A 24,301-nucleotide genomic window follows, 5' to 3' on the forward strand; every position below is an offset into this window, starting at 1 on the left:
AGTACAGTGTGTTTCCCGTTGTGGTTTATTGGTTGCGATTGGTAAATGATGCGGCTTCGCAGGTAAGTTCAGCTCTCGTCATTGTTAAACCAAAACTGATTCTTACAGTTGAAAAATTCCAAGGTATTACACTCTTGGTGTCTAAATTTACTTTCAAATTTAAATTAAATGAGTTCATACAAGCTCCCTGCAAACTACTGGCACACACTGTCATAGTGGCACATGGTCATTGGTTCATGGATGTTGGACGAGACTGCGTGAAGTATGATTACAGGGTATATACCATACTGTAAATATCATCTCGTAGAAAAATTTCAATTTCACCTTTGTTCATTTTTTCACATGCAAACGTATGCGGATATGACATGGGACTGCCTGTTATATGCGTCAACTCTAATATTAGCCAACATAGTATTCAATCGGATATATGGTAAAATCATGCCAAAGTCGCGCGATTATTTTCTCACTTTGCGTCGGATCATCCTAAGAGTTTTATAAATTGTACGAAACAGTACCGATTCCGATTGATTGAGCATTTAACTTTAAGGTAGTATGCACCTCGAAAGTGAAAGACTTAAACTTTTGCTCTAACTTTCCTCAAGGGATCTTTCAATCATTCTCTTTCAAAATCAAGAATAAAAATAGGGGGTCACCGTGCAAATTTTTGTACTAGAGAAACAAATTGCCCAAGATTTACCGATATTAAAAATTCAAAATGGCCGCTTCCCGTGTTAACTCTATGGAGAAAAATAAAATTTTCGAATTTCGAAAACTAAGCCGGTAAAAAGTTTTCTTCACACAAGCTTTAAAATGAACCCCCATATGTGGTATATCAGAAGAGAATTGTAAAAGTTTGAGAGTCCGAATGTCTGTCCCCGAGGTGCGTTTACCTTAAAGGTGCATATAAGCTGCGCCTCTCTGTAACTTGTTAACATCAGCAAGTAGTTAGGTAATCTTTGAATTCCACCCATTGAGTTGGTACACTCCTCAGAAAGACTCCTGAACTTTTGCTCAAACTTTCCTCAGTGAAAATTTCGTCCATTCTCTTGCCATGTCGAGAGTAACAATCAGGAACCACAATGCAGAATTTAGTACTGCAGAAACAAATTACCTACCATTTACCAATATTTGAAATTCAACATGGACGCCATACCCGTGCGTTAACTCTGTGGGAAAATACAATTTTCGATCTTCGAAAAAAGCAAGACTGTGAAAATTTGTCTTGCTTCAAGAGCTTTAAAATGGGGCGTCACGAGTGCTAGTGGTAAATCAGAAAAGAATTTTAAAAATTCAGAGTCCGAATCTTTCACTGAGTCGCATTCTACCACAGCAACCGCCATGTTTATTTCTGGCAGCGTGGACACGTAAATTTATCCGCCGAAAGTTTCATTTCAGATTTCCTACTAATGTCAATAACACTTAGTCATTATAAAGAAAACAATTCAACATCAAAATACAAAACATTCAGGGTCATGTATTCCAGTGCATGACAACATATTCTTTCTGCGAGGATGTATAAGTATCTATATGCACCGTGTCCACGGGTTTTGCATATTATAGTCGCGTGGAGGCGGGTATATTTGATTTAACTCTTTGGGTACCACAGTCAATTTTTGTCACCTTTGTTTTCATATTTTTCAATTATTTCACATTCAGACAATTTAATTTTAGTTTTTTTTCCAAAATTTTGGTAAAAATATTAAGCAAATAAAAAGTTATGTTCCTTCAGTTCAAAATTATATAAAAGAGTTACAGAGCTGCACTGAAATTTAGATGGAAAAATTTACAGCACTCGAAGGGTTAACTTGTACTGTTCTAAATTCCACATACGATTCCGTGATTAATACTACCTTTAAAATTTATACGTATACAAATTTTTCGATAAGTACATTTATATATACTAATTAAAGTAAAATCGTGACAAGAATTTTAAAAATTGCAGCTTATAGGCCGTTAAAATGACAACGGACAAATTCGCTGGTGACGTCAAGTAACTGTCAAACTCAACGTACGTTGTGGTGGCATTTTAAAGTTTTCTAACCACCTGATCAAATTTGTTTGTTGCCGTATTTACCTTTGTTTGCTTGGAGTAAATAATTTCACGTGTGTGAGCAGCAAACCGTGACCTTTGTTTGACTCCATGGATGCGTAGCGCGGACCAGGTAACATCGTGACACCGTTGAAAGGCACCGTGTTTTGGTTTTGTTCGGTGACATCCGGTTCCCATGGATGAGTTGGCCGTCGCAGTTTCACAGCACACCGAGCGAATGACGACGAAATCAACGGAAATATTCTGGTGTGAGTACTCACTGATGGCGTTTATTAAGTCAGAATATGAATGAACACAATCATAAGATGTTGACTTTTTGAAGGCAGATCGAACAGAGTTGTGACGTCACGTATTTTGGGTCCTGATATAAATACACTGAGTCCCACCTCTGTGTGAGGATTTAGTTCTGATTAATGCGTTTTTCTTCCTAAACGCTTTCAGAAAGCCCTTGATTCTATCTTTTCCCGTGTGAAATGAACAAGATTATTAATTAAGCAAAGTATATGCGTGACTTTTTCTCATGACAGCTGGTGTCGTGATTGGGCTGCCAAGGAGTCGATGTTGAGAAATTGTCACAAATAGTGTTTTTACAAGCAATATTCTAACGTATAAAAATAATATCAGTTCGTAACAGCCTTCCCACCAACAATTAATACAGGAATACCAAAACAGCAGTGTGTTCTCAGAACATGCCAGTTTTCTCTTACTGCGAAGTAATATGTGTGCAGTCCTGATTACTTATTAAAGCCCCACTAGCTGTAACTCTTGAAATTTGTTGACCTCAAAATATCTTCCTATTCTCTCCTGGTTTTCTCTGAATTCTACCCTCTGAAGGGATATGGGCTTTTACTGCATTAGGAAACCATTCCTTTGTGAAACATTTGACAAGTAAATTCAAATTTTAACGGTCGTTTTGATTTCCCGCCATTTTCAAAAATTGGTAATATTACAAAGGAAACAGAACATACAATGACACAGTTGAAAACATTCACCCCGATGCATTACATAGAACTAGTCAGTGCAGTTTATATGAAGATTTCAGTGCGGATATTTACGGTATCCACTGTGTTTGCTTTTTCACATGGGGCTGCTATTTAATGTTCTTAATCGCAGACTGGTGTAATCTTTATCCTGTTCAAAATTGCATGTAGAGTCCCAGCGGGTAGTTAATGATAAGTGTATAGACACACATAAATTAGTAGATTCTCACAAACTTATTTTAGCTCGAAAGTAAAATCATAAAAATAATGCTAAAAGTACAGCTAGTGGGGCTTTAAGTTTATACCAGTCAGCAGTCTGTCCTATTAACCCGCGAGAGAGTTGGGCACTTGACCGCAACTATTCTTTGGTTGAGTGATGTCTTACTTTCATATTAAAGCTATCAGTCTTCTCTGTAAGACTAAAAAAAACATCCTGGGATTTACTTGGCAAGAATATAGTCGATGAGAAATTTCTGAATTCTGTGAGTAAACACGATAATTTTCTCCAATATCTGTAACATACCCGTGTGAATATCGTTGTACACAGTATCAATCGTACTTTGGCGTGGGTTCATTACTTAAAGGGAAACAGTCGTCAGAATTGCGCCTGTGCGAGATTCTTGTTTACAAACAGTTTATTTCGTGCATGATATCTCGATGCACCTCATCATCATAGCTGCAACATTTAAATTATACGATGTAGATTATGACAGACACATTTTAACTTTCATCAATGGCATCGTACTTTGAATACTGTGCTTACATTGGTCGCATGGGTCCCATGCGACCTTTGAGAGCAATTCCGACGACTGTATCCCTTTAAGATCAACAATAATCTCAATTTTTCTACTATCAAAAAATGTGTTCAGTCTGCGATGAAATGACCAGAACATTGGCTTGTCTGTAAGCATTAAAGAAAGTGTGCTGTCAGTGCGTGAGTGTACAGTATAAATGACCGATTTAATGACATTTCCGACAGAAAATTTGCAAAATAGAAGAGGCTATTCCAGGAAGAATTCAGCAATTCTCCATAGCTTTTATACATGCATTTTTTCAGAAAGTCAGTTCAATGAAATTTAATTTAATTCCATTCAATTCAATTCAGGAATAAAATGTCAGACTTGCATGTGGTGTCGCTCGATGCTGGCGTTTAAATCTTGCCCGCAGCGACAACTGACACGCCATGTTTCATCCTAATCATTTCCGAGTCGTCAAATCTTGTGTTTACATTGCCGACAGGTTCAGAACTGTCTTTGCTGGAGATCAAAAAGTTAACATGACAGTACTAGTGCCAGTCATGTGTTTTGTAGGATTATCTCAGGAGGCAACACAGTTGGTTTGATTTGGACTTGCTCCAAGTCTGTGGGCATACAAATATCAAAACAGAATAGATTGAAGTAATAAACCAGGAGACTGTCGCGTAGATCGTGGGTGAACGTGTTCGCCCACAGCCAGTAACTGCTGCATGCCGGGAAAAGCCGAAGCGACTTTGGGCCAGTCTAGGTTGGACCCTTAAATCAAGGTGTTTTATTTGATGGGTCGAAATATTTGCATAATGGCATGCTAATTATAATGAACCTTCCCTCAAAATTATTTCGGGTCTGACAAAATCTGCCAGTCGACGTCACCCTTGGCATACGTGGTCTTGGAGTGCGTGAAAATGATGGTTTAACCTTTGAACTTCTATGATTTGCTCCAACCTTCTTCAGAAGTGGGGTCGTGAAAGGGTAATTTTTGATATTTATATATCTGGCAATTAAATTTGTGACGTCTAGCATCGATCAAAAACACTGTTTAAACAATAAATGTATACAGTACAAACAACACATATATCATTGTGATATTTTATGGTTTTATTTTTTCAATCAAAAAAAATTATTATCCATAATTGTCGACCACGCATCTACTTAACTTTCTAGGATATGCTAATTGGAACTGCGATTCACGAAAAAAAGAAATCACGTGATTCGAATACACCAATGGAAACCACAGAAGCTTGCAAAAAATAATATCAAATGCATCAGATAATTATACTTACTAATTAACATCAAAACAGTACTTGCGGTATTTTTTTGGATATGCTGTAGACTACGGTGAGAAATTTGAATTGGCCTCATAATTTTATCGTCGGTGCTTTTGTTTTACTACACTCCTAAGTGAACAAATCTGAATAATTGTCATATGTTATAGCTGCAAATCATAGACCTGAGTTGAAACAGACGTACGGATTTAAGGTAGAATGCGCCTCGATTGCCAATATTCGGACCCTCAAATTTTTACGATACTTTCGCTAGCCTACTGCTGGGGTCATTTTGAAGCTCGTTGAGTTGAGTAACATAAAGTTTTAACCGTCTTGCTTTTGTTAAATTTGAAAATCAATTTCTTGACCATAGAGTCTACACAGGGAGAGCGACCATTTTGAATTTCCAAATGTCGGTAGACTTCAGGTTATCTGTTTCTCTAACCCAAAAATTTGCCCGACGGCCCCCCCTGATTTTATTCTTGATTTTAAAGAGGAAAGTTTGAGCAAAAGTTGAAGTCTTTGGCTTTCGAACCGCATACTACCTTAAATCGAAAACTTACAAAATACGGATTGCTCCTTCGAGATGGTTTATTAAAAACTGACAAGAAATAAAACTGATGCGGATAAATCTGGTGACCTTTGACTCGCTGTGAAACATTAAATTGTTTAAGTAGTAACAAAAAAATACGACTGTTCAGTGAAGCCTCGCTTTGTTGACCTTTGCGGGATTTAGAAGAAGACATTAGGCTCCGTTTGCGTACTTAATGCAGTCGGTCGTGACATCCGAGTGTCAACTTCCGGTTTGAATGTAATAAAATTGGGAAGTAATTGCATTAAAATCAACATGGTCGTTCATCGCAGCTTCTCAAAAGCGTTCATCTTGTAACATGAATAATTTATTGACATTTAAAGAGATATTGCCACGACAATTTAATCAATTTTTTATGACTTATGTAAATTGCTTATGGTGAAATGTTCCCGCCATTTTTTTTTCGCGCCGAAGTACGTTTGTCGTGGTTGATTTTATGAAATGAAAATGCTTTATACAAAATGTGTAAAATTTGCCAAGCACAGCCTTTTCACAAATACTTTGCACTACAAACTGCCTACAAATACATTCTGTAACGTAAGGTTGCATTTTTTAATGTCAGGCGGAGTCCATCGTTGAATATTTGAAGACCATATGTACATTATGAATTCACAGAGCATTTTCTGTGATCCACAGGCTTCGAAAATTTTGGACATGCACTGAAAGTCATATAAAAGCATTTAGTATAAATTCATACTTTCGTATGATGTCACCATTTCCAAAACGCCCTGCAGAATAACATGCTATTCGCCCTAGGTGTTTTCGTTCGAGAAATAAAAATAAATTTAAGTAAATACAATACACGTGAATGTCGTCTTGTACAAATGTTTGTGCTCAAACAGTTATATTATTCATATTGACGTGTCTCAAAGAATGACGAACGAAAAACAATAAGATTTTTAAGAGTACTAATAATTCGTGGTCTCGATACTGGAACCCTGGGCGAACTTCAAAAACCTGTCAAGCATGTTATGAAAGTGCAAAGCAACTTGTAGATGAAAAGTGAGCGCCCTCACATGTGATCAAGAGACAGTCTCCCAACAAATATTGTAATTCAATGATGTGCTTCTCGTCCCGTCGAGGCTTTAGAGATAGGGGGATTTGCTTTTTAAACAGTCGAATTGTTATACAGGAATACAGCATGTCCATAACTTTCTGCGCTGCGTCAAACCTATCTACGAAGTTTTTGTATGCAAAGTGACGTCACTCTCTTAATTTGAATTCTTGTTGACTGTTCAAGATATCGGTGGATAGTTAGCTTCGTACTGGTAGATATGGTGAAAATTGTCCATAATAAACAAACAAACAGTCATCGTTGATGACACAGTCCCCACTTGTTAATGGGTGCTTTGATTACAGGTCCTCAAGAGGATAGAGTCCTCTTCATTAGGTCTGTGATAAAATACTTTTGAATAAATTCGCTTGATACATGTCTGAGTTGTAGTTCAGGACATGAAAAAATCGTAATAAAATGGCCACATGGTGGCGATATTGGATCGAATCACAAAACAAATCAATGTGCATATGTATGACATAGGTCAATGTCCTTGTACCAACTTTGATTAAAATCGGTTGAAATATGCCTGATTATGGCTTTGTACATGAAAAAATCATAACAAAATGGCCGCACAGCAGCCATATTGGATCGTATCACAAAACAAATTAACATGCATATGTATGACATTGATCAATCTCCTTGTACCAACTTTGAATAAATTTGCTTGATACATGTCTGAGTTATGGTTCTGGACATGAAAAAACGTAATAAAATGGCCACACGGCGGCCATATTGGATCGTATCACAAAACAAGTCAATGTGCATATGTATGACATAGGTCGATGTCCTTGTACCAAGTTTGAATAAAATTGGTTTAGATATGCCTGAGTTATGGCTCTGTACATGAAAAAAATCGTAACAAAAAGGCCGCGTGGCAGCCATATTGGATCGTATCACAAAACAAATTGATGTGCATAGCTATGACATTGGTCAATGTCCTTGTACCAACTTTGAATAAAATCTGTAGAAACAAGCCTGAGTAATGGCTCTGTACATGAAAAAATTGTAATAAAATGGCCGCCTGGCGGCCATATTGGATCGTATCACAAAACAAATTGACGTGCATATGTATGACATAGGTCAATGTCCTTGTACCAATTTTGAATAAAATCGGTTGAGATAAGCCTGAGTTATGGCTCTGTACATGAAAAAATCGTAACAAAATGGCCGCACGGCGGCCATATTGGATCGTATCACAAAAAGAATTGACATGCATATCTATGACATTGGTCAATGTCCTTGTACCAACTTTGAATAAAATCAATTGAAACATGCCTGAATTATGGCTCTGTACATGAAAAAATCGTAATTAAATGGCCGCCTGGCAGCCATATTGGATCGTACCACAAAACAAATCGACGTGCATCTGTATGACATATGAAGTAATCCTTGTACCAAGTTTGAATGAAATCGCTTCAGGCATCTCTGAGATATCTGCGTGAACGGACGGACGCACGCACAGACGGACGCACGCACGCACGCACACACGCACGGACATGACCAAACCTATAAGTCCCCCCGGACGGTGTCCGTGGGGACTAAAAAACAAACAGACAAACAGAGTTGCTTCATTTGCGACTGCACCTTAACTATTGGGCAATCTCGCTACCGAAAACAGACAAAACGGCGATATTTCTATCGAAATAGTAAAATATTACAATACTTTCTTGGTTTGTTTGTTTGTTTGTTTGTTTGTTTGTTTGTTTGCTCATTTTTAAGAAATGATTATTCCATCACAGCCAAACTTGTCGCGATATGTTCTTCAGTAAATAGCACAATGGGAAACTTTCGTTTACAAAAATACGAAATAAAACGGCCACCACCGACCAACATCACTTCCATCCATTGTAATAAATGCACGTAATATGAGGGGCACTGCTCCTCGTGGGCTCCAATACAAAAATTATGACGTGTACAAACGGTTTGATTTCCTTGTATACCAAAATGGCGGGAATAAACGATACTGGTGAGGGAAGAAACTACAAAGAAGACTTCCAAAATGTAAAACGCGGGAAAAACAACTTTAAGTAATACGTGCCTGGTAAATCAGAAGTATATTCATATTTACTAAAGTTCACTATTTCACAGTGTGCGTGTGAATAACACAAAATAAAATCACTATTGCACTATTAAATTCTTTCCCCTCGCTTAAGTAAAAATTGGCCACAAGAAAAAGACATTTCGGTTTAAAAATTTTCGCGTTTTCACTGGCCAAAACATCTTTACTCAATCGGACAATAAATATATAAATAATTAATAAAACAAATAAATCGAAAAATAAAAACACGAAAACCTATTGCACTGCAATGTGTACATGATAAAACTTACAGGAAAGCTCTTTCAAAAACTTAAGATTGCACTAGTCCAACCAACAAACGAGATTTTTGTGAAGTTTCTCTATTCAACATTTGAAGACGCGGTTGGATTTAATGTTCTCAAAAAGTTGAATTCGTCACTGCCATGAAAACAACTTGGGTTGCAATCGTAACGTTCTTCCCAAAATGTGCCACGTTAGGTATGTTTTGTATCCAGTATCAATACAACACACGTGGTCCTCTCGATGGAGCAGCTAGAAACCGCGTTGGAGGAGAGGAGAGATTCAACTTTCAACACACACACATACACACGATGCGCCGTCTCAGTATTGCGGTTGGTCCAGCCAGGATGGACTGTGCGGGAATTCTGCGTAGCCTTGGTGGGGCGCGCCGTTAGGAATGTCAGAGCCCGCAACCACACGCATAGCCTCCCCGACACCCTGACTGCTGGTGCTAATCATTCCCGGCATGCCTCCCGGTCCGTCGGCAAACACCATACCCGGTACGATGCGCGGAGGGTTGCCGGGCATGTTGGGTGAGTGTGACATCGGGTAACCGTCCTCGCTTTGCATATAGCGGTTTTCAACGTACGTACTGCCGTTGTGCATATGTGATAGCGGTGATGGTTCCTGCTCTAGTCCGCTATCGTATAACGTGGAATTATTGTTGTTCGCACTTATACTCATTTCGTCTGGAAGAGAAGAAAAATAAGTTTCCTTAAAAATGGGCAAATGTTAACACAGGAAAAAATATCACCCCTTAAAAATGCCATGAGGTTTTGTGCAAATCTTTTATTTGAGACGGTCCCTTCTCGGGTATGTTCAGATCACATCCCAAGCCCGCCAATCTGAGTGTCGCTATTGCATGTATTGAACAATACGTCTTTACAAGGATGAACGCGACGAATAGAATCCGTGGTATGTTTAGAGCAATTATTGGCAGCTGTAAATTTGTAAAGACTTCCAAAAAAAAATCAAGGAATGGTGTTTTTGCTGACTTGTATTTCTGACGAACAGTGACACCAGTGGAACTTCGTTATCATAATGTGAGCATTATAGAAAATCGAAAATCTAAGCTTATAGACTTTTAAGTTTGAAAAGACATTAATAGCATTCTCGACGGACAAAACATTCCCTTTCGCCTACTTTAAGACTAACGAAGAAACAACTCAGGAAATGTGATACGCTGTATACATAATTGGCGTGTTCTGTTGAGTGTGTAGGCATCGCGTGTTTGCAACAAATAAAAAAATGTGTTTTCGGTAACATGCCTCTGAAAATCAGGGTAGTAAGAAGATGGGAGGATTTCTTTTATTTTCCTTTTTGTTGACTGAGACCCATGAAATACGGTCAGATTTAGAAATGTACTCGAATATTTTTAATGCGAAAAAAATATATCCAGGGTGGACGGGTTTTTCAAGAGTGGGTCGGGTTACTGGAAACATATTTTTGCAGCCTTAGCCGTGTTCCGGATATGAATTACTACACTGCAAGCGTCTTTTACGGGCAGATCGCACTACAAAGTCCGTTGTACCGTACATAAGCTGTCCATCCCCGGCTTTAATTACTTGACTCAGAGTAAAATTTTCTTTTCTCCGGGGCGAGGGGGTTAGAATTCGTCGTTCCATGCCACTAGTTAGAATTTGCGGTAGGAAGAATTACCGATACGGAACAGAGAGCCTCCACCGTAACGCTTACAATGATATCGAACTCTCAAAAGTCCGAAGCGTGGTTTTATTAACCCTTTGAGGTCTGTGGTAATTTTCTCCCGCCAAAATTTTAGTGCAAAATTTTACCAATTTTTATGAATTTTTCTGTAATTTTTTGATAATTTTGGACCTAATGGACATCACACTTTACTTGCTACAGTTTTTCCTCAAAATTTTGGCAAAAATCGGACAAAAATTGACTGGGGTTTCTTTTATAAAGGGGACAAAAATAGACTTTGGCGCTCAAAGGATTAAACACTGTGACAGCTGACAAATTAAAAAAAAATACGGATCACATGTGACCGGTGTTCTGGCATGGTTCAAAAAATGGGCGTCATTGCCGCACGCGGCGTCATGGGAATACTGCAATTTTGTTTTTTGCGGATAACGGGCGACGGAGGTTGAGTCGAGGTCAGCCCTCGGAACGAACGGCGCGTAAAATAATGATAAGAATTTTAAGAGAAAACCGTAAGTCGATGATTAGTTCAGGAGACACCAACAGGGAGAGAAAGATTGCAACGGCGGGGTCAAACTTGGGGTCATTTAATCTGGCAACTAAATCTCCACCTAGCCCGTGACAGTAATTTCCCAGTACCCACCTACCGCTTTAAACGAAAAGCCACAATTTAAAAAGAGAGAGGGAGAAAGTAAAAAAAATTAAACGGGTGTCGGATCGGAATAAATGTGGCATTCTTACAAAGAGCGATTTAATTTAGTGCCGTGGAGAATGGAATTTTGCGTCCTCTCGCTCAAATCGGATAAACGCCAAGCTTACTGCGATAAAAATGTTACTATGCTGTCCATTGACTGTATTTCAATCTTCTGCCCGATAAAATGAAATTATGATAAATTCCCCTCTGTAATTGATCCCGATGAATGGACAACGATAATCCTGGGTGCATTGAAACGGACACCGTAGTCGGATTATTTATAGATTAGCTTTTTTGTGAAATTTTAATACCGGAGGTTTTCAATTTTTCACCCTCCGTCTTTTGGACTAGAAGCTAGAAAGTCTTCCTGTGTGTGTGTTTGTACTAAAGAAGGGAACGGGGGGGGGGGGAGATTCAGTTCTGTACTCTCTCGTGGGAAATGTGCCGAAATGTTCCTATATGCGGGTATTTACGCGTGCAGAGTCTCGCAAACGCGCGCGTCGACGGGCACTTTCGCGCGTTCGGACACGCTGATCACTTGACTTTTCCGAACGACGGTGCGGATACAGAGTGGCATTTTACAGCTCTGGCCTCAGCTGGCAGGCTGCCAAGATTTTCACCGATGAGAAAACTTGGAAGTTTAGGATAACTCGAGTCGAAAGTCACCTTAATTTTGTTTAGTTGCAGATTTCGGGGCTAGTTTGCTAATACGACAAACGTCTCCTCGGTATTGATGTTGATATGTTGCCTTGACGTTATCAATTTATTCTTGTGAAAAACATTCAACTGAAAAGTTACTTTTCATTTTCAATTAAAATACAGCGTACGGAAGACATTTCAGAGACTTGAACGGAATGTGAGAACTTGACCAGGGAGTCGTTATAGGTCTTTGTCATTGCACACATATCGGCTAAATGGAACCACGAAACTTGGTAGCTAAGTCCAAAGACAGACTAAAGGTATTCCTCGGAATTGCATAAATGCAACAATGACATGGATAACATCTGCGCTGATTAAAATGGTAGTATGTTTTTCGATATGCCTTGTAAATTCTTGCGCGGTTACTCTATAACCGTGATATTGTATTAAACACAGCCGGTCTCAATGTGGTGCATGGTGTTACTATGAAGACCAGTCGCCAATAGACGGGACGCATCGATTCTTTCGTTCGTGTAGCCAGGGTTTCTCTATAGGTGGGCATTTGTATGTCAGGGTGTATTTTTGTGAGTGCTTTATTGTACTCGTTTCGGTGTTTCTCTGAGTGTTGTGTTGTTGGTTAGGACCTATACACCTACAACAACCAGCACCGCCCTCTCATGTCGAAAGAAAGTTCGATGGGCGGAAAGTATATTTTTCAACGTCACCGACAACAACACTTAGTGACAACGCCATCACATTTCAACCAATCGTAAGTCTGTTTTGTCAGTTTGGCACAGGGCATTAAGACCTTTTTTCGCTTCTGAAACAAAGTTAAGTCACTAAAAATCCCGATGATTCTTGTATAATCGTTCTTTTTAAAGTTATTTCATGACACTCTTGCCTCGATACAATATATCGTACTGTGGGATGGTGCACAGTAAAAATATTTGCGTTAACAGTCGACAAACACTGGAGAAAATAAAAAAAAGTGTAAACACACATACCTTCGTAGCCATCTTTGTCAATACTGTGCGGTGAAATACTTTCATTTTGGGGACTACTTGACTCGCGTGACCTCTTGACACCACGGAAATACTGACTCCATCTCTGGCGGTTTGCATCTTTTTTCAGTCTTTTCTCCTTCGCCCGACGATTTTGAAACCACACCTGCGTGATGCGACGGAGTAAAAGGCACTTTGAGAAATGGTATCAAGATGTATGTATGTATGTATGTATGTATGTATGTATGTATGTATGTATGTATGTATGTGTGTGTATCTATCTATCTGTCTATCTATGTATCCATGTATGTACTTACGTACACTACTGTAGGCCTACTGTAGATTGTGATATCAACTCTCCAACTTAGTATACATGAAGTCAATATTAACATCGTTTATCGTTCTGTTTCAGTGATTACATCATGACTTCGAGCGAGTTTTGCGATTGGAAACGGTGACTAGATTGACAGCACTGCCATTGCGTTATCTCCAGCTCAACATCACCTGAAATATTTCTTTTTTTCACTTACGGCACTTTCAAACCACGTGGTCGCACTTCCTTGGACTAATCAATGCTCAGCAATCAGTGTTTCAATTTTGTACGAAGCCTACAGGGGCGTTATTGGCGGAGCAGAACGGGCCAATGTCCCGTTATGGCGAAGTTATACCACACTGCCAAGTGTCTGTGAGACCATGGGATTTCAATAAGATTCAGCTAAGAGATCCACATCACTCGAGTAAATAACCCTCGCGTTAGATGCACTCGTCTGAGATATATTTACTATCACAGCTACGCCAGCTTTCAAAACTAACGACCGCTGGTGGCTACCACTCAGCGCAACTGCAGCGACCTTGCCCGCCGAAGCTGGCAACAATATTCGATATACAAAATAAAGCTCTTGAGCAAACGCAATATTTAGTGGACTCTAATTATCAAAAGCAATTACGGTAACTTTTCGAGTAGCCTGCAAAATAGTAATGCAATTATGTCACAGCTAAGCTAAGTCGGACGTCTGTCAAAAATAAAACTCAAACGGGCATTTTCACAATGTTAAGCGATCGACCCACCCAACGCAATAACAACTCACCTGTACAACCCTCATATCCAAGCCGGTTTCGCTCGACAGCTGTTCTCTGACATGTCTCGCTGGCTTTGGACTGTTGGTGTATGCTGTTTTTAAAGTTTCTAGTTGTTTAGCGCTAATTGTTGTTCTCGGCCGTTTGTTTGACGCGTCCATCTCTATATCTGTAAACGAAAAAAAGGCAAACATAATATTTTAATATCTTTATCTATCCATATGTCTGTCAGTCTGTCTGTCTGTCTGTCTGTCTGTCTGTCTGATGGTCTGTGTATTTTTATACGTTGTAATTTTCATGATGCCTGTCGCTCAAGTACGGTCACACAGCACCGAGCATTCCAAAACTGACAGGTGGAACTAAAAAACCAACAATCTATCATTGTTTTTGCAAGATCAAAACAACCAGTTGCCAGTATGAATTAAAACAGCGTGCGAGTTGGTTAACCTCCGCCGCGCACAATAGATAGGTTATATCAAAAAAGTTTTAAAAAGTGTACAAAAGTTACGTTATCATGACCGCAATGAAAAGTGCAGACGAAACTAAAAGACTTTAAGAAGTTAAAACCCGCCTACCACTGGAATCCGGATGTTGCGTCATGGACGACGGGGCTATGACGTCACACTTACCCCTGGCTTTCGCCGCCTCGTAGTCGTTTTTGCAGACTAGTTTATTGTCGTTCATGAGGTAGAATTCGTCGCCTGTGGCTAGTTGTCGATTGCACATCACACACGCAAAGCACTGTAGGTGGTACACATTGTCCTGGGCCCGTCGCACCACTTGCGTTGGGGGTATCCCTTGCTCACACGCCGAACACTTTGTACCGAATCGTCTGCAAAGAAAAATATACATCAATATCATTTTAAAAATTCAACATTTTTTCTTTAATAAACACAATACAGCTAATATAGACAGATAGACAGACAAGCATATAGGCAGAGAGACATACAGGGATAGAGAGAGAGAGACAGACAGAGACAGAGAGAGACAGACAGAGAGAGACAGACGGGAGAGCCCGGAGACAGATGCAAAGTCATGGGAAAGGCAGCAAAGAGACAGACATATAGACAGAGAAAGGCGAGAGAGGTTAAAGGGGGTGATTGAAAGGCTTAAAAGACAAAGACGTTTTGAAAGAGGACAGCGAAACTGAGCGAACAAAGAAGAACAACACAAACATGTTCATATAAGACGCTTAAATGTCAATCGAAGTCACAAGAACTTAGCTCCAGATTACACGCAACGTTTTTCTGGACCTTTAGTTGTTTACGGGTCGTGTGCATACTCTGTCATGCAGATAGCAATAATGGCCCGTGAAAATTAAAAATTTACAGAGAGTGGAAAACGATTTGGCATCAAGCAAATCCCTTGCCCTCGGAGTGCACCGAAGATCCCCGGGCAAATCCCGGGGACTATCGAAGATAATGTCGCAAGTAGAGATAGCAAAGCCCAACAGCTTTTGGTTAATGTTTCGCTACAAAAGAGCCCCCGGTGCCCGAGTTCGAAAACCTGGCGTTTGAGATCCGACGATTGTGACTAATGGCTCGCAGTGCGGAGGAACGCTTCAAACGCCGGAGGTTTTTTGAGCAAGATTTGTTCGCGTTTACAGAGAGAGAGAGAGAGAGAGAGAGAGAGAGAGAGAGAGAGAGAGAGAGAGAGAGAGAGATCTGCCATTGCATATATATGCGGGCCATCAGAGCGATTTCAAACGTCACGTAAATGCTTAAACTGTGCCCGGTTTCACCATTTACACTAATCCTTAAATGTGCGTTCTCTCATCAAAACTGATATCCTTGGCAGTCGATGAGCAGGCAGATCAGTAAATTGTAAAACCAGCTCTTATCGTCTAGAAAAATTCCCCTCTTTCCATGACATGCCGGAACATCATTCACCGGTGCCTTAAGTACGTTACATCAAGAGAGCAAATATTTTATTGTAATCTGTAATTGTGACGACAAAACGAATGAGCGACAATTGTTATCAATAACGAGAGAGACATCGGCATTGGGCGATAGATTGTAATGTTTTACTAGCCAACGGCAGAACAAATTAAAGAAAAAATTGTGAATATCACGCTTTTCAAGAATTGCAACGACACAGAGGCGTGTAATCTTAGATGCACAAACGAAAGGGGGAAAAAGTGAGACAGCTAAGCACTGCCCTCGTGGTGATTACTGCGAAGCCGATCGTAATGCATACTGGGTATCCCTTACTGACCCTAAGATTACGATGAACAGATTAAAGCAAATCGGAACAAATAATACGGCATTAAGAGGATATTTCGCGGCAATTATCCCCCGGTTTGAGGATGAAGGGGATCCTGTAGCCACGAGAGTTCCGAAATGGAGTCTTGAAATGCATCTGCTTACCGGGCAAAGGTATCGAATTCTGGGCTAAGTATATTTGTGGATATGATCAGTGGTCGTTGAGACGCGCGTCGCACAAACTTTCAGCGTTCCTCATCGCCGCGAACTTATTATCTGTTGCTAGAGCTGGTGAGTGCAAAAGAAAATGAGTTCTGCTGAGTGTTTTAATGGATTTTAGAAGGGTTTAACTGCATTTCACGTCATGGGAGGGGCAGAATTTCACTGAAGCTTGGAAATTCGCCAAAATGCGACACGATCTGATGAACAGTCACTTAAAATCGGCAGCACATGCACCGCCACTATTTTTAATTATCGCCAGTCATGTAACAATTAAGACAATGAGGCAAACCTAAATTGTATAATCCTTCTTTTCAAATACATTTTCACAGCATATCACAAATCAAATTTGATATCGTAAACTGCGCCTTAATTTTCAACTGTTAACAATCAGAACCAGTTAAAAAAACGTGTCTAAATTTTAAACTGTTAACAATTAGAAACAGTTTAAAAAGCGCAAATTGCCGAACTTCGATTTTTCTCATATGTTGACATCGATAGATCGATTGATTAATCCTCTTGATTTTAATAGCAACGTGATACGCTTATACTTTAAAACTGTTTTTTCTTTCAAAATTATTACTGTCATCAAAATGCTTCAGTAAAACTAGCATATGGTTTTGGAAAACATTCTGCCGTGGTTAATCATTCGATCGACAAATAAGATATTTGACTTTGCGTACGAAGACTTCTAGAGTTCGCGCGTAACCCGGCTTTAAGTTCAAAATGAACTTCAATTCTTTGCGTTACATCGTTTGTACAGCGACGATCCAATGAGTTAGGCAGAGGTAAAGCGGATCATTTTGAATACTCTCTCGAATTCTGTTTATCTGTTGCCGATGATGCAAAACTTTTTTTTAGCGCAGAGTTTCTGGGTTTTAAATCTAGTAATCGTATCAGTTCACATGACCCACATCGCGCTCCCATGATAGCTCGCCAATTCCGCGCAAAATAATAGAAATATAAACGTCACAAAAGCATTTTAGAAAAAGTCAATGGATCCGTATGAACCTCTTCAGGTTTTCGTTGTGAAAATTCCGACCATCCGACTGTATTGTTTTACTTTTATCAGGTATTTATCGCAAACCCCGAATTCTGCATATGTCAGTGGCGAGTTTTTTATATTTTACTGTACGACTTCACTAATTGTGGTTTCGCTCAACTGAACTTTGCTAACGACCCGACCGTCACCGACCGGAATACGCGAACTTGGCGGACATTGCAACACCCAAATGACCTCTTTAAACTTATTTTGCGGGTAACGCACATTAAACCCCCCCCCCCCAAAAAAAAAAAAACGACAGGAAAGTTTGTTAGAGGAAGCCATATGAAAGGTAATTTCACTTTGAAACTCCAAAATTTGGGTACACACAGCCAGTGGCTTACACCCTGGGGGCTCTGTACAGCGTGCCGCCTCATATACTTCGACCGATGACAATGCACCCACGGTTGGTTCAGGGTAGCGTTTCTCGTCTTCATTTCGGAAGATTAACAGCAAACATTTACTCTCATCACGGTGCACTTTAATTGATTAGTCTCTGTTATTGGTGCTCGCTGAAAACAAAATTAATCCAGGTGTTTGCAATGCCCCCGTCACTAATTAATCCGGTGAAAATGCCATTCACTCCTTTCAGCGCTGGTCTGTTCGCTCGTTATCGTGCGAGCCAGTCCGCTTGCTAATTGGACCATTCACTCCACAAACACAGGACGACAGTCCCGTGTAAATTTTAACATCAATCCCTCAAACTGAGGAGCCGGGTTTCCGTACATAATCGTTCTATTTGGCCGCGCTTAACTCATCATCGAGGACTTCTGGGCCGTGCAAACGTAGCTGTGAATTAAACCTCAACGCCGGGGGACTACCAATTTCAAAGACACACATACACACAAAATGATTAACGAAGCCAGGCGTATACAAACGTCTTCTGTGTATCCAGACTATTAGGAGTGCGCTATTTATTTTCTCCAAAAGAGGATGAAAGATAATTTCAACCTTATCAAACATGAAGTGTTGGGAGAGAATTGTCATCGACCTTTATTATAATCACTATACAACTCCTCACTCGGTAAACTTGATGCAAGAAAAAAGACGTAATTGTGAGCGATAAAGTTATCTTCTAATATAAATACAATATCACACATCATTCTTTTTTTTCCTTTTCGAACTTTTTTATCGGGACAATTCTTGTTACTGTCGCGATACCAAAATCTATAGTTGTATATTAAAAACCTCAATTGATTGAAGAATGCTGAATTTAGAAGACCAGTGGTGGTGGCATGCCCGAACACAGAACTTTCCCATGTCATACGAATTCAAAACAGAGATACCGATGTGAATGGTTTACTTACGAGAAGTGTTGTTTTTTATCGATTTGACTTTCTTGAGGACAAAAGAATATATTTACATAGGTTATTGGATTGCCAAAGGGACAATACTTTTGAATAATATTTCATCATTTTTGTTTTAGAGAAACAATTATATCTTCTTTTCTGGAGTGAGTGTCGAAATACAAAGTTTTAGGCTTTGCAAACACAAATGGTTGTGTCTACAGTGTGCAAGTTTGTCGTTGGAAAATGAATTCTAGTCCGGACTTGAATTCCGAGTCTGTTGACAACACTATCGGACAAATTATAGGCTATAGGCAATATAGGCTATGAGAAATGGAGCATTGGGAATTCTAACACGATTTTGTTTGCAGAAAAAAACATGCATTTTATAACCACGATTACAAATAAAGACAAATAAGAAAAGTTTCAGCCGATGGGGCTTTTATAATGCCTGCAGTGACGAGACAGCCATGTCGTTCCGCCGGTCTAACAGCTGACGCTACATTTTCGAAAACAGTCCCGTTTTCGAAACCTTTGACATGCCAATTTTAGGCACAATCCTGTAAAAAGCGTCAGTGCTACTGGTTTACAGTATCAATCACGAAAAAACAACCACGAATATCTTTAAACTGGAAATATGAAAACGTGACGTCAAACTAAAAGACAAAAAACATGTCAACTACATGGGGATTGGTAACTCACAGGGAGATTGTCGTCCGATTAAAGAGTTAATACAAGTTCTGTCGTGTTGACAGATCTCAAGTATTTAAAATGGCTATAATCAAAATCCAATGCTACTGAAATGTCGCCGCTACCCGCCCATAAAAAAAGTCGGAAGACTCGTGTCTAAATTAATAGTAAACCCAATAGTGAGTATATAGTCAGTATGTGAAGGCATCTTGCGGTAAAATAGCGAAATTTTTATTTTCCATGTAGCGAAAAAGCAGAAAACAATTGAACTACGACTTTACTAAACCGTTGAAAATGGTTGCCATGGGGTTCAGAATTAGACCTTACGATCACACAATGACTCTTGCACTTCTTCCATCTTTGAATACCGCGCTTGTGAAATGAACGATAAAGTGTTTCCAGTATCATCCAACATGTATTTGTGCTGATTGAAATAAGCGCTAATTGCCCCGAAGTAGTCCAGTTTGTTGCCATTATGCGGCCAAAACACTCGGATAATAGAGAACTTGTAACAAAACTAAACTTCGTTTATTTTTCTCGTCCGTGTTTGATGAAATCGACCAATTTAGTTGATGATAGAGATAATTTTGATATCCGATCTGGCGAATCACTTTTTTAATTTTACGAAGCTGGGAGTCAGGACTGGGGAAAACTGGTGACACAGCATGTGTCGCTCATGTTACCCTTCTCTATAGTCTTAGCGAGTCGCTGTCGGTAAAATTCGAAAAAGGCGCGACTCGTGTAAGATAAAAGATGTTCAATTTTAAACAAACAAACAAACAAACAATAACCGAAAACAGACAACCTACCACCCAAGAATTACACTAAATTGATACACAAAACACGAATATCGGTGTTCAAGAATAAACTTTATCACTTCTCTCACTGCATATCGGGAGTCACCATCGCGTCAATTAGACAACATCATCATTAAAAGATTATTTTAAATTCTAGAATTTCAGAATTATTAAATGTCGATAACGTTGAAAAAACCAAGCATATTGCAATTTTAGGTCGAAATATATCGCTTTTCTTTGCGCGCGTCGGTGCAAATTCTAATCTATGGGGAAATTACGGATTAAAATGTCTGTTTCTTATATTATCGCGGCTGTATCGTTAATGTTCCAAACCTTCCAAATTGTGATACTCTGTGATGAGGTGAATGCATTTAGAATCGTCCATGGTGCTGACATTGTAAAATACCACAGCAAAGTCAAATGCGGAGTATTCTGGTGACGAAAGAGTCATCCGGTGAAAAACTGATATCAGCGATCACGCAAGATGTGAAACAAAATACAAATGAAGTTGAAAGTTGTTTGCATTTAGTTTCATTTCGCTGGGATTGGCGTGGCCTCGTGGTTCGGGTCGATGTCGTGTTCTGTACTCTCGAAATTTACGAATGGCACAGAAAATTGAAATACGAAAAAAAATGAAAGGTATAGAACGTGAATTTCGCTTTGCCTTGGGGGCAATTTTGTCGAAGAGAGGTTCCAAGTTAAGTTGATGTTACTGTCAAACGTTGAGAGATGAAAGCGTGCGGAGTTCAGAGTTGATTGGAGTAGGAAAAAGCTAGTTTCGTAAAACGCTCATGCGCTTTTAAAATTTCTCCCCGTTAGTAAAAATAAATGATTACTCCAGGCGATTCCTTTTTTTTTAATCTGGTGAACAGAAATTATAGGAAAAATGGCAAAATGAATGAGGAGTATTTTCTCTCTAGATAAAGTTATAGTTTTAAAACGATTCTCCTTCTGTGTAATGTGGCGTAATCTACGCGAACGGTTGGTACAGGGGTGATGGCCGACTGTAATCCACAAATCGCCTTAGTTCTGTGTAATCGCTCCTGCATCTTCCGAGCTCATGATGACAGCCCCTTTCAACAGCGACTTCCGAGCCGATGGTTACGCCATTTAAAAAACGCATCTTTTTCGAGGAAAATCTTCCTCCTAGAAGTGAGAACGTTTCCTTTGAAAATTTTGACCGATTTCTCTTTTTTGTGATCGCAGGGAGCGGCATCTTTTGATGGGTCGATTCTTTTTAAGCGCTAGAGATGAATAGAATCATGAATTTCGCATAGCATGGATTGTTGTGACTTTTAAAACATGTCTGTCGCTCGCACGCCAGCGATATCTTAGCATAACGCGAAAATATCAAATAGTTGACATGTTATCTTGAGCCCGGGCGAAATTGACAATACTTTTGACATGCTCCTATATTGTTTCCTTTAATTAGATTTAGCTTGTAGATTTCCACACGGGGCAATAATATCTTCATAAATTGGAAGCATAAGCCATGTATAATTATATTAACAAGAAATAGCGAAATAGAATAGAAATATAAAAAAAACGCCACTTACTTGAAAAAATCGTCCTTACAGTAAACGTTACCGCCTCTTGAGTAGCACTTATCGCTGAGTTGTGACTGGCAATCTTTACATTTGAGACATTTGGAATGCCACGCTCGGTCTTGAACTTTGAGGATAAATCGATCGAGAATGGGGTGTTCACATCCAGCGCATTTAGGTATTTGTGCTGTTCAGAGAGCGAAAAAGAGAGAGAAAGCAGAGAACGCGTCTTCAGAGACTAGTATGTATCTTATTATCTGTGAGTAATCCTTCGGACATCGTCACAAGACTTTTTTTTTCAAAACCAGCGGCTGAAATAATCGAATGTGGATAAAAGTTAGCAAAGAGGTGAAAAGTTGAACTGATGCCTGACGGATAACGCAGACGGTACCCCTGCCACCTAGAAGAGGGAAAGAGGTAAAAAAGTTGAAACTGACATCGGTGCAAGTGAAAAAAAGAAAGAAATATACACAAGATTTTGTAGACGCTTACACGTGGATTTACACGTACTAATCTGGTTTCTAGATGCCACGTTGAGGGTGGTCGACTCCATCGCCGTGACTGGGAAGATCAGAGTATTCATTCTACGGGAAGGTTCCTCCGAATTATAGAATTTACAGGAGCGAGAGGCACAGAGGGAGAGAGTGTGTGCGCGCGCGAGGAAGGTACAATCAACGCGCGGAGTCGTGACCCGAATTATGACGACACGACTGTCTAATCAAGTCCCAGCGATGAATGTGTCTGCAGGGGACACCGCTAAAGTACGACCAGCACTACTAAATAGTGACAACGAGTGACACACTACTGAATAAAAATCCACTCCGACTGTCAATTTTCGTCACTCCTTCTGATTGGCTGGTCGTCGTCACAGATCAGCGACCTCGCTAGGGCGTGGTCATGCGGTCTCGACCAATGGCGCCGTCCCTTTCATCGAAACTTCCCCAATTTACAATTCATCGCGGGGAGAAAAAACAACCTGTGAAACGTCTCTGGTCTGACGCGGCCACGTGACCATTAAAAGAAAATTCCATGTAAAATTTCTATTGTTCGGCTGGTGTTCGAACCCACCACGATAGTAACTCTCTGTTCATACTGAGCGGCGTGTGTTGGTCAGTACAACAAGCAAATTGCAGTTTAATTCTTAGTCGTTGTGTGGTACTGTGATCGACAATACCAAATTGACAGCTTCCCTAAAAAGTTTTTTTTTCTCAGTATCGATATTATTCCACCGATTCCTCGGTAAACCGGAAGTTTCTATCGATACTAGTTACTCCCTGTGAACTTCAATTGGTCGATTTCGAAATAAGGTTAAAATACCGACCGCTATCAGAGTAAACTCTATCACAGATGACGTCACTTGGACAATTTGACTTTCCCTTGAATCATTTTGTCGTCTGCTCCCCTAACAAGCTATTCTGAAAACGAAGACAAGATCTCTTCATTCAAACTTTCATTCTATCGGCTTCTATCTTCTGGCCATAGGCAAAGAGGCTGAACTCTAAGTTTGACAGCCGATAATTGTCTCGTAGTTTGCGTCGAGCAGAATCGCGAAAATTGACAACACAAAATATAAACCCCCAAAAACCTGACAGATAGGTCTTTCTTCAGATATATTTCGTTTTGTCATGTGACTGATTTGACATTAAAATGTAATGTTGACCTTTGGCCATCTTTGCACGAATGAGCTGAAGGAAGTTTTCGACCAAAAATTATAGTTTCCTCATTTGACTTATTTACAAAAATCGGCTCACTGACATATAATTTCACGTGACAAATGTAAAGATATTGAAACAAAAACGAAAGAATATTGACAAGTTTTTGACAATGAATATATGCTATCGAAGACTGTCATGGTGATAACTTATGGTAAGAACTAGTAACATTATGCATTATCCATTGAACAAAAGTATGTTTTGATTGATCAGTTTCGTCATCATCATCATCATCATCATCATCATCATCATCATCATCATCATCATCATCATCATCATCATCATGATCCTTGTCACCTCATCACCTATGACAACATCAGCCGAGGCAACATCATGAAGTGAATCGTTTCACTTTGTTGTCACGGTGACGGAAGAAAGTCTAACAGGTCCAGAGTGTCCGTTAACAGTGTTCAGCTGATATCGAGCACTGAGAAGCGCGAAACCGACGGAGCCTCCATTCCAACCAGCTCTCCTCTCCTGTACGTACAGTATGTATTTGCCATTATTCGAAACCTTCCCCTGGCGTGCTCGTGATATCACTAGAATCAAAATATATTTCTCTTTGAGTACCGTTACATATGGGTTTGTTTGACGGCCTTAAACGCTAATTCGTTTAGCGGCGTGACGTTGTGTGCCGATTGAAGGACGTCTGTTGATAACTGATTGATCATCAGCATCGCATATTACTAATTGTTGATTATCTGTACAGCGGTGGATGCTT

General features: G+C 39.7%; 1 protein-coding gene across 6 annotated transcripts in view; it reads right to left on the minus strand.

Moving 5' to 3' along the window:
- Positions 1-8,741: 8,741 nt before the first annotated feature.
- The window catches only part of LOC139114154 (LIM/homeobox protein Lhx3-like), a 43,336-nt gene continuing 27,776 nt past the window's right edge, over positions 8,742-24,301 (minus strand). For 3 of the 6 annotated variants that reach the window (XM_070675713.1, XM_070675717.1, XM_070675716.1), the window contains 5 exons: positions 21,881-22,055; positions 14,665-14,921; positions 14,101-14,258; positions 13,016-13,178; positions 8,742-9,705 (listed from right to left, as the gene is read on the minus strand). In XM_070675713.1, the coding sequence (XP_070531814.1) occupies positions 9,338-9,705; positions 13,016-13,178; positions 14,101-14,258; positions 14,665-14,921; positions 21,881-22,055 (1,121 nt within the window). In that variant the 3' untranslated portion in view covers positions 8,742-9,337. Of the gene's footprint in view, positions 9,706-13,015; positions 13,179-14,100; positions 14,259-14,664; positions 14,922-21,880; positions 22,056-22,360; positions 22,683-24,301 lie in introns of those variants that run through there. The other 3 variants (XM_070675714.1, XM_070675712.1, XM_070675715.1) reach the window with 3 other exon arrangements.

The sequence above is a fragment of the Ptychodera flava genome, chromosome 16, assembly GCF_041260155.1.
Source record: "Ptychodera flava strain L36383 chromosome 16, AS_Pfla_20210202, whole genome shotgun sequence".
In the NCBI taxonomy this organism is placed as follows: domain Eukaryota; kingdom Metazoa; phylum Hemichordata; class Enteropneusta; family Ptychoderidae; genus Ptychodera; species Ptychodera flava.